An 11,801-nucleotide genomic window follows, 5' to 3' on the forward strand; every position below is an offset into this window, starting at 1 on the left:
CTCTTGAATGTGCCAACTTGGATGCAACCATAGAGGATTTTACCAAACTTGCTCCAACTTATGATGATGATGATCACATCCCTACACATGGTGTATCTAGTACAAAAGGAACCACTTTGGGTCCAAATGATCAACAACTTGCAATAGTTGAAGATGAAAATCCAATATATGGTTTGTTTGTTTTTTAATCCATTCAATGATTAATGAATCATGTGCTAGAGTTTGAAATTGTAATATTTTTTCGTTTTTATGCAATCATGAACATAGACATATATGATATGGTTTATTTGAATATTTGTGAACTATCAATTGACATTTAATCAATAATGAAGTATCATACTATCAAATGATTTAATTATGTATATTTATTTAACTTTTTTTTGTGCATACATCCACACACCACAAAAATTACTAGGTTCTCATACCTACAATCACATTTAGATTCAAACTCATAACTTAATTATACTTGCATGTATGTGATCAAAGTAGCTCATATTTAATGAGGTTTCTTGTACACATATGATTTATGAACTGAAGTATAAAACAAGTCAATTTGAAGTCCAACAAAGTTCACATTCTTTGCGAACAATATTTTTATAGGTTTGTGCCTCACATCTTAAAACTTTTTGTACCCTTGTATTATTGTTGTAGTGGAGATCTCAAACACATTCAACCTTGTTTGGGATGTGGTTCCATAAAGGAGCTCTTCCTAAAAAAATAGTTGGTATTGCAAAAATTAGATTCCCATGAATTTTTCAACTTATGGGAAAAAAATTAGCCCCTTACTCACCTCCCTTCCCCCACCTCTCGACCAACTCAAATATACAACTCTAAAGTAGGAGATGCTACTTTTGAAAAGAATATTTCATTTACTCCTCTAACAATATTGTTTTAGCTGATGGAACTTCGTACTCTTAAAAAATAGATTCCAAAGTCTCCTCATGATACCACACCCTTACTCTTATTCCTACTATATTATAGTGTGCATCTCACATCACATGCAAACTTTATGGCTTACATATCACAAAGAAGAAGCTTCTATGTATGACACTTATTAAGATGAACATGCAGCATAAATAACTTTAGGCCAATTTACACCTCACGAAGACATGAACATGAAGCATAAACAACCTTAGGCCAATTTACACCTCACGAAGACATGAACATGAAGCATAAGCAACTTTAGGCCAATTTACAACTCACGAAGACATATTCTCATTCTCAAGCATCTGACTAGATTTTCAGCCCCTAAAGACATTCTCATTCTCAAACATCTGCATCGTGAGATTAGATTACACCCCACCCCAAGGCATATTCTTACTCCCATCGTATATTCTCACTCAAGCACCTTTAGGCACGAATTAGAACATGTGATGACATGTCACTATGTGGACTCCACAGGCTGACATTGATACCAAGTTAAGGGACCACAAAAGCATTTTGCTCGGCATATTTGAAGACAGCAGCTCAATGAACGATAAGCATTTTTCGCATTAGAAAGGCGGTGCTATGAGCGATGTACCATGGTGCTCAGCATCTGATGGGATTCTATGCAGCATATACTAAAATATAACTTTCTATGGATGTTATGGGATTATTTTTGTCACCTGTAAAATATATAGCTTCATATGATAAGATTAGCATGCTATGGATCTGTGGGGTTCAACATGAGAGACTGTAAATGCAACATGGTAGATAGCCCCTTCATTTGAGAGGCCATAACAAAACGGCAAGAATAGTTTTGAATACATCATTAGGAAACCAATAAAATAGAAAGGTTGGACATTTCTATAAGGGCTTGTCATGATTTTTCCATTTTCTTAGCTTCACAACTTCTAAGGACCTGCCAAAATACTTCTGAAAGTTGACTACCACCACGAAATTCACCCGCATCTGATACTGATTCAGAATTAGAGCTACAGCAAATGCATTCAAGGTGTCTCATAAAAGCCAAGCATCAATAATCAACAAAAAAAATGAAATTTAAAAAGAAAAAACATTGCTGATGCCAGACTACAGTCATAAACGACACTAGACCAAATGCAAAATTCATAGAGCTGTTTGACAAAAATACTCTATTCCTAGATTACAGACAGTAAGCCTATTGTTCCTAATTTAAGGGTTTATATCCTTATGAAATTCCCATGTTGTGAACTATTGGCATGATAAAACTACAAATAATGCTCAACTGCCAAGATCACACAGGGGAAACAATACATCCAAAAGAAGGAAATATATTTAGTAGCTAAAGATCCTCCATTATATAGCATGTTCATATCATACATATGCTAAATAAACTTCAGGCCATAAGAGCTTCTGTGCAACTATTTACAGAAAGCAAGTTTATGTTCAAACTGCCAATTTATTATATAACCCTCCATAAAATATACTGCTATAAGAAAAGCCTTCTGAAGGGTTTACTTTCTTGCATGCTTAAACCCTTCGACAAGCATCTCCATCGCAGATGACTCCTGCTGGCTTGTCCCCATTTTCAAGAGGTGTTTGGTGTTTCCCGTTTTCACCAGAGTGGTTATCCTTCAAAGCACAATCTGGATGAAGATCAAAATCACATTCTTTGCAGTAGAAAGACAAACTACTGCCTTCTTCCTGACACCCATCACAGACATAAGAAATCCTCCGAATCAAATTCAGAGAATGTTCATGAAGATCATGATTTATTTCCTTTGGATATTTCTCTGCTGCTTCTTCCTTTTCTTTCTGCAGCTCTATAAGGCGTGCATCGGTAAAGGGATATGCCTTGGCTCCATGGACAGAAACAATGTTTTTGCCATCTGTTGTCACAGTTTTCCCATCGGGGCCGATTACGAGCAAAGATGGAATTGATTTAATTCTGAAGTAGCGGCTTAGATCCTTCTTAACTTTGTCTCCAAATGGAAGAGCTAACCATGGCATACTTGCATAGTACTCATCAAAGGATTCTTGGTCTTTGTCACTAGAGAGGAAAACAATCTCAAAGGCTTCTCTATTTTCCTTAAGCTTATTGTATACTTGTGCAAGCTTTGGCGTGAATGCTCGACATGGTGGGCACCAATGAGCAGAAAAATATAAACCAACTGTTTTGCCTGTGAGCTCAGAAACTGGCACCTGCATCAGAATCAAAGTCAAGAATGATCTTCTTATTACGGCTTTACCAAGTTACTAGCACACATATATCGGTCGCTTGCACCAATTGTACAGGTAAAAGGTTAGTTAAAAGCTAAGGGATCCAGATGGGCATTACAATGCCCTTTTTGGAACAATTACAGCATTAAGTGAATTAACTCTTTTGCAAAACTACTGTTGATAGAGGTCAAATGATAGATCACAAATGTGGCAATTGTAGCATATATTAAAATAAATATAAAAGCTAAAATATTTGAGATTTTCACGGATAAATATTTCAAGGTTGTGTCTGGATACAACTATGTTAAACTAATTTCCTCCAATGTTCAAGCCCCTTTCTTAGGAACCTGCTTGAAAAAAACATCAAATTCTCAAAAGAGACATTTTTTTTGGAAGTGGAGAGAGCATTTTTTTTTTTTTGTAGGGAAAAGTGGAATTGAAGTAAACTCAATACTTGAAAGGAAAAAGTAAAGTCTGGAATGAAACATTGAAAAGGGAAAGAAAAAAAAAAGTCCGATTAAGGCAATTGTACAGTTTGGAAATATAGTAGTTTTTTACATGAAATTTTTGGATTTTTTATTGTGTAAGATTTTTTATATCAACATTTCAGATCACACTACATGATACATCATCAGGATAGATGAGATCAAAAGAAGAAACATAGCTCGTAGATTCATAAGAGTGAGAGTAAGAATATACTGAATAAAATATTGACTAAATCTACCTGTCATGTCCCCCTTAAGTTTCATAGAGGGATTGTTGCTGAACAATAATAACATTGTTGCCTTTCAGGCCCAATAGCCTACCATTATAAAGTTATCTGTGGTATGTACCCTTAATTTAGTGCAATATATTAAAGCTATAGAGAACCCTGCGCGTGATAGGAAAACATCCCTGATTTGTTCATCAGAGTGTGAGCCGGATTGCATGTCCCCTTTCCTTTCATACAAGAGGATTATTGCTGAAACAATACAATTTGGTGTCTTTCAGGCCCCTATACAATTATAAAGTTATCTATTGTATGTACCCTTACTTTAGTACAATATATTGTAGTATGGAAAACCCTCTACATGATGAATCGTATGGCTGGTTGGTTCATCAGGGGTTGTGTCAGATTGTACTGAATAAGCTAGCTATCGCTATGTCTAGCTGCCCTGTTTCCATATGTCTCACTGAAAATGACTTTAAACACCATTGTAATGTCAAATGTTTTCTGAGTTTCGTTTTTAAATTAAACTAACGGAAAGTACAATCAAAGATGAGTGGTTTCTGATTTTCAATTGAACTAACAAACTGAAAAATACAAACACCTGAACAGATGTTGCCACATTACACTAGCCTAATGTTCAAGTCAAGGCTATCTATTGTTTCTTGTATTTTACTTGTCATGAAAGAGTCTTATGGAGATTATGGATAGTCGTGGGGTGAAACCCTGGATTGATAGCTGCCTCTATTGTGCATCTTTTCAATTCTTGCGATTTCAGTGTCCTAATTTGTTTCCACTAATCTAGCTGTTTAGGATCACACGTAGATAAAATAAAAGAAAAAAAAGTAAAATCTCCGCAACTGGTGATGAAAGGTTGAACGGATCAGGTATTTACCTTTCCGCCACTGTTTGTGATAACAAAATTGCGCTCATCAGAGACTAGCAGAGATTCCAAGGTCTGTGCAGCACGTATGGCTTCCTCTTTGGCTTTGAGTTCATCCAATTTCTCCTTCGTAAATGGATAAACTTCAACACCATGTTCCATAACCAGTTCCACAGCTTCTGTTTGTAACGTTTTCCCATCTGGTCCGAGTACAATCAAGGTTGGGATGCCTCCGATTTCAAAGTATCGCCCCAGATACTTCGCCTGCCGGTCTCGAAAAGGCAGAGCAAGCCATGGCATGCTTCCAAAATATTCTTCAAAGGTCTCCGCATCTCGGTCGCTAGAGATGAACACGATCTCCAAGTCTTCGCCCTTGCTCTTCAGATCATTGTAGAATTTTATAAGCTTTGGAGTAAACCCTCTGCAAGGAGGGCACCAATGAGCTGAAAAATAGAGGCAAACAGTCTTGCCTACCAGCTCTGATATAGGCACCTGTTTATCAAGAAAGAAGAGTAAAACTTTAGCAATTCCAATGGATTCATATGCGATATCATTATCAAATTTGGTACTGCTTGTGCTACAAAGATAGCTGAAATTTAAGAATAATAAAATTAAGAACCGGTTTAAAAAACAGAGAAACCCTAAATATCATATTCATAATAAAGAGGTATCCTGTGAAAATCGAACCCTCAACTGGGAAATCGATGACATTAATCTCACTCACTTTTTTTCCTCCCTTGCCAATGACAAAATCTCTGTCCGGAGAAACAAGAAGAGAATTCACGGATTGTGAAAGCTTAATAGCCTCCTCCTCAGCTTTAAGTTCAGAGATCCTCTCTTTGCTAAATGGATAAGCCTCCACGCCATAATCTCCAATGATACTTACACCATCAGTACTAATCGTTTTGCCCTTCTGGTCCAAAAGGATTAGGGTGGGAATGCCTTTGACATCAAATTCCTGATCGAGTTTCTCTTTGGCCTCTGTATCTGACAATGGTAAGGCGAGCCATGGCATGGTCTTGTGATACTCTTCAAATGATTTGTCATCTTCATCATCAGACACAAAGACGATCTCGAAATCCCCTTTCTCCGCTAACTTTGTATACACTTCTGAAAGAACAGGGGTAAACACCCTGCATGGAGGACACCAGTGGGCAGAAAAGTATAAACCCACTATCTTCCCTTCCAGTTTCTCCACTTTAACCTGAAAATTTTGAAACAACCATGTCTGAATGATGAATCACAGCAAAATAAATATGCGAAGAAAATTTTTAAGAAAATTTTGTACCTCCTTACCATCGACCATTAGGATCAGAATCATTTAGAATGCAAAAGAACATATCCCACTACCAGATTTAATCTAACAATAATTTGTATTGCTTCATGGCAAATTAGCCCTTCAAGAACTTATGCTATCAGTAAAATTTAATCTAAAACAACAGAATGGTGTTGAACAGTTGGAAGTAATTACAGCCAATTTCTTCTAAAAGAACACATCGCTATATACCCATTAGCAAACGACCATGCCTAATCTTAATGAACAGAATACCTCTTTCAATCTGACAGATTATAGCCATAACAATAGAGTTCTGCACATCCAATCATAAATTCAATCCGGATGAACAGCAGAAAAGTATGAAATTCCAAACTAGAATAACTTAAAACGGAGGAAAAAAATAGCGGTTGGGACACTTGAATCGTAAGAAAAGAGTTAATTAGCTAGAGGAATCAGTGTGCAAAATCATCAAAACTGAAACCAAATTGATATAATTCACCTGTTCTCCATTGTTTCTGATAAGAAAATCTCTTTCCTCGGTGCAGAGCAGGGACTTCAGGCTCTGTTTGGTTTCAAGCTCAGCCATACTATACAATTGAATTCTAACCGATCCACACTAAACAAGTTCCTCGATTTCAGAACTCATCACTTATGTACTGATGGCAATCTTATCCCCTTTTTATAGTCCAGTAGCGTAGGAGAGAAGAAAGATAAAGTGATGGTCATGTTCATGAATGACCAAGTTCCCTTCTTTGCAGTAATTACTTCCTTATCTCTCAAGATAATTGCAACGTCCTCTATATTTGGAAATCTGTTGGCTGGAATAATATACTTGTGTTATTGTTTTGGGTAAATTTTTCAAGTTATGGGTTATTTCATTGTGTTATGGCGTTTTTGGGTTGTTTCAATTACTAATTGTATGGTGCATTATGTAAACTGTATTGCTCAATAATGTAGTTTACTATTGGCAGACTAGTTCAAAAAGTTTGGAGGACTTGCACACTATAAAAACAAAAATCTGCAAAAGATTAACCCCAATCAAAGTGTGGTTTCCCTAACTAGACCTTAAAGATGCAAAGGCAATTTGAAAAAGAAAAATACCCTTGTCCTTCTGGCTTTTTTAACGGAAAAGAACACACGCATTATTCCACAAGAAAACCCTTGCTATGGAACTATTTTTGAAAGACGGAGCAAAAAATAACCAGTTGGCCAAGATTTTGTTTTGCAAAAGTACTCTATATTCAAATGTTAATTAGATCCCAATTCGCATACAAATTGCTTTTTTACCACTACGTTTCCTGTGTGAGAGCCCATAGAGAATTTTCTTTTTTAAGGTTTTCTTTGGAGGTGCCCACGCGTCTTGCAATGACAAATGGATGATGATTTATCAACGTCTTGTCTTTTCGAAAACTGTGTTCATATCTTTGTCATGGGTTCATTGAATGGATAAGAGCGAGATGAGGGTGCAGCAAAATTGCTCTCCAAGTTGGCCAAAATGGATTTTCTTCCTATCCATAACAATTTCATTTTTTCAAAAATATGCTATCAAACAAATGATTAACCTTAACATAGGTAACTCCTACATCATTATCCGAGGAAATTGTAATCAAATTTGGATGTGACATTTACTTCAAAATTAATAATTTATAGAAATTAAAATTATTTTTAAAAAATATTTTTTGACAGTTCTATTGGTGAAAATTATTATCTTATGAAGAAAGAGTGTGGATGATTAGAGAATTACAATTTAATGTAGATTAAAGAATCTCATTTGAAACTTAAATTTTGGCTATGCAATCAGTAGGTGACATTGTTGAGAATGGAGTCTAAAGGTGTCATCATCTCATAGCTTAATGTTGCATTTACTCCTTTGTTTTTGTTCATTGTTAAGAATAGGAGTTTGTGATGGGTTTGAAATCTCGTGGCAAAACAAACACCACTATGCAAACAACGAAGTATAAGTATTTTCTTTTTAATTAAAATATTTTGATTTAATTGTTAAGTCACTTATTAGCTTTATTTTACTTAAGCTAAACTTTAGACATATAATAATTAATTCTTTTATTAACTATTATAATGCAACCTAGGTTAGTTACCTTTTAGGGTTTTGATCTCCATTTATAAGGATGGATTTCTCTTTGTAATTCATTCATTCAATACAATTGCAATTTATCTTTTGCACATCAAGAATTTCTCATCCTCAGTGGATATCTGAATTCAAGCCAACTTGGTTTTTTTCTCTCTTTTTGTGACAAGTCTCTGCATGCAAGTGATTCTTGGGAGTCCTGGAATGAGGTTTCCTCAACTTCAACATGGTATCAAACTTTCATGCCCCTATTCTTTCTATTGAAGGTTTGACATTAATTTTCAGATCTGTATTTTTTCTTAAAGAATCTCAATTGGATCTTGGGGAGGACATTTTCTTCAGTGCACTTTGAGCCCAAATGGACCTCAACGTTGGATTTTTAGCACCAAAAAACCCTCATTTTTATATAATTTTTTTTTCAATTTGAGGCAAAAAAAAAATTGCCTTTAAATCATACACACCTCCTAAGGTGATGATTTTTTATTTTTCATCAAAAAAGTGCTTTGTTAAAAAGGAGGGGCATGCTTTTTTGTAGAAATGTGCATGGTTAAAAAAAGTGTGCAATTTTTTTTGAAAAAAATAGCTTCTTCTTTTTTAATTTCCTTTTTTTTTAATGGAGGTTCAGTAATTTTCAACTAGCCTCTTTGGTTAAGAACCAAGGATTGAAGGGTATCCATTTTTCCAAATTTGCATGGGGCACAATTGCAACCTCATCCATTTTAGATGTCAAGGGCCTTGCAGTCAGCAAGATTTGATCCCTGGTGGGCTCTTTGTGAGCCTTTCAACTTCACCAATAGACCAAGGGCCCTTTGACAACACCTTTATTTTAAAATAAAGCATGCACACTTTTTTGGAGAAAATAGTGTCAGAGAAGAATGTCAGCACTGACATATGTGTAGGTCATGAAATGAGTTAAAATTTGACGACCTTCAAACTGTCATTCATTTAAAAAATTGTGTCATAAAAAGTAATCGATGGCATGTTGGTCATATCTTCGGCATACAGGGTTTTTTTTTGATAAATCTATCATCAGAAATCTCTTTCCAAGCTCATTGTCATCGTGTAGGTTATTTTGGATTTTGGTATTGTTTGGCTTTCTATTTATGTCATCAAAGTCAGGGGTTATATTTTGCACTCTAGGAGACATATCTTAAGCATTTGAACTTTGTTTTAAAAAAAACTTTATATCATTAAAAATATTGTTTTGTGATCTTTCTAGCGATGTTGTTTTTTATTCTATATTCTACCCTAGGTACATTCTATTCACTTTCTTGCATTTTTGCACTTTGGTGAATATCTTGATTGTTTTAAGTCTAGGAATCATTTTTGTTGCTTGGGATGACTTGTCATGGGTTGTACTTTCTATTGTATCAACCTTATGTCTCTTCTGATCTTTGTTAACATCATTTATAGTATTTTTATTCAAATGCATTGAGATAAAGCATTGTTCTATTGCATTTTAGGATCTTGCACATCTTTGTGTCTTGTTGTACTCGCACTACATTATAAAGTGCCTTGGGGGGTTTTGTGTTGGCCATTTTTCTCATCTTCCTTTATCGCGTGAGTGTTCCTTCCACAATATTAGCCTCATGATGTGTGGATGACACATGTATGTATAAGTGTTTGTACTTCTTCTATACTCTCGATGTTCCTGGTTCTTCATTTTGCAAGATGTTATGCATTCAGTTTTAGTGTACATGTCTTACCTCTCAGCATTATTGGAGGCTTTTTTTGCTTCTAATGCTTACTTGGTTGGATAGAGTGAGCTATGTCTTCAATATTGGGTAAGTGCACCAAGTTGTGGTGCCAAAAGGGGGTATAAGTGGACACTTTTTTTTCCGAAATCAACAATTTCTAAACTTCAACAAAAATTTGAAGATAGTTACGCTCAAAATTTTAAGATATGACAAAAACAAAAGTAGTAGTCCTTTGAATCTAGTTTCTAAACTACTAAATTTTTTTCAAAATGGTTTAGTTTTAGGTCCTCAAAAAAGGGGGCCATAGAAAGTGGTACTATTTATTCCAAAAAAACATAACACAGTAAAAAGTGTGGCACCCCTAAAATTTTAACTTTTTTTTCGAAATTCTTTAATCATTCTAGTCAAAATTTACCTAACACTATGTAGTTTATCCTAGATTTTTCTAGTAATTTTATAATGTGTATTTTTTTAATGAATTTTTTAATTAGACACATCCCAAAAATGTGAAATATCTATGTGCTCCCCGTAGAAATGATTGAAAACTAATCTAAAATCAAAACTTTTTTTTTTCAAAGTGTATAGAATGGAGTTTAGTTTCTAAAAAACTAAGTTGTTGCAAAATTTGATGAATGAGCTAAAATCTATGGCCCAATCAGTACATGTTAGTTTTTGACAAAAAATGGACATACATTCAAAAGAAATTATAGTTGAAAGGCTTGAAATAGTTCAAATAAAAACTAAATTATATGGTTATATAGCTAACACAGAGACCTACAATCTCATGTAGCCTGATTTTATCGATGGTCAACTGTGAGGAAATTTGAAGGAGAGCACACAACAAAAATCAATCATTTTTTGTATGTTTGTAGCAAAACACATCTCAGACCAATTTACAGACTCCAAACCTTTGGGTTGGATTCCCAAGACAAAACCAAGCCTTAGGCTTGGTAGAATGCAAAGCTTTAAATAGCGTGTGTGCCCTATAGTGCATGCACTCTATAACACGCATGTGCTATTCAAAGCTTTCTATAATTTGAGTCTTAATAGCACGTGCACACTTTAGTGCATACGTGCTTTAGTGTACACACACTATTAAGGCCTAAATAGTGCATAGAGAGGGAAGGAGAGAGGCAGAGTGAGAGAGAGAGAGAGAGAGAGAGAGAGAGAGAGGAGAGGGTGGATGGGTGTGTGTGTGTGTGTGAGGGAGAGAGAGAGAGGGGGGGGGATGAGAGAGGGGGAGAGAGGAAGTGTGTGTGTGAGAGAGAGAGAGTGTAGGGGTGACAGAGAGAGAGTACAAGATGGGGGAGAGAGAGAGAGAGAGTAGGGGATGGGAGAGAGTAGGGGTGGCAGAGAGAGAGTACAAGATGGAGAGAAAGATTGAGCATAGGGGATGTGAGAGAGAGATTGAGAGTAGGGGATGGGAGAGAGAGAGAGAGAGAGAGAGAGAGAGAGAGAGAGAGGAGAATGGGAGTGTGTGTGTGAAAGAGAGAGAGTAGGGTATGGGAGAGGAGAGAGAGGGGGGATGGGTGTGTGTGTGTGAAAGAGAGAGAGTAGGGGATGGCAGAGGGGAGAGAGAGAGAGAGTAGGTGGTGGGAGAGGGAGTGGGAGAGGGGGAGAGAGATGGTGGATGGGAGTATGAGAGAGAGTGTGAGAGAGGGTAGGGGTGGCAAAGAGAGAGTAGGGGATGGGAGAGAGAGAGTGAGAGTAGGGGATGGGAGAGAGAGAGTAGAGAGGGAGAGAGAGTGGGAGAGAGAGGGAGTAGGTGGTGGGAGAGGGAGTGGGAGAGGGAGAGAGAGGGGGGATGGGAGTTTGTGTGAGATCTAGAGAGTAGGGGATGGGAGAGGGGAGAGAGGGGGGGGATGGGTGTGTGTGTGTGTGTGTGTGTGTGTGAAAGAGAGAGAGTAGGGGATGGGAGAGAGAATGTGAGAGAGAGAGTAGGTGGTGGGAGGGAGTGGGAGAGGGGGAGAGAGAGGGGGGATGGGAGTGTGTGTAAGAGAGAGTGTAAGGGATGAGAGAAAGTAGGGGGT

At 36.6% G+C, this 11,801-nt stretch overlaps 1 protein-coding gene across 1 annotated transcript; it reads right to left on the reverse strand.

Moving 5' to 3' along the window:
* Positions 1 to 2,218: 2,218 nt before the first annotated feature.
* Positions 2,219 to 6,641, reverse strand: LOC149560955 (putative nucleoredoxin 1). Its single transcript, XM_089824902.1, has 4 exons — positions 6,488 to 6,641; positions 5,437 to 5,916; positions 4,725 to 5,204; positions 2,219 to 3,105 (listed from the first exon to the last, which is right to left on the reverse strand). Exons 1-4 carry the CDS (start codon positions 6,572 to 6,574, stop codon positions 2,434 to 2,436), a joined length of 1,719 nt encoding a protein of 572 aa, XP_089681028.1. The 5' UTR covers positions 6,575 to 6,641; the 3' UTR covers positions 2,219 to 2,433.
* Positions 6,642 to 11,801: the final 5,160 nt, after the last annotated feature.

The sequence above is a fragment of the Cupressus sempervirens genome, chromosome 4, assembly GCF_028749045.1.
Source record: "Cupressus sempervirens isolate cs-2001-9-10 chromosome 4, ASM2874904v1, whole genome shotgun sequence".
Lineage (NCBI taxonomy): Eukaryota > Viridiplantae > Streptophyta > Pinopsida > Cupressales > Cupressaceae > Cupressus > Cupressus sempervirens.

Excerpts from the sequence above, each read along its gene's own strand:
- LOC149560955 (XM_089824902.1), bottom strand. The coding sequence starts at position 6,574 with ATGGCTGAGCTTGAAACCAAACAGAGCCTGAAGTCCCTGCTCTGCACC. Across the intron at positions 5,917-6,487 it reads TCAGAAACAATGGAGAACAG|GTTAAAGTGGAGAAACTGGA; the intron begins GTGAATTATATC and ends CAAAATTTTCAG. Across the intron at positions 3,106-4,724 it reads TCACAAACAGTGGCGGAAAG|GTGCCAGTTTCTGAGCTCAC; the intron begins GTAAATACCTGA and ends ATTCTGATGCAG.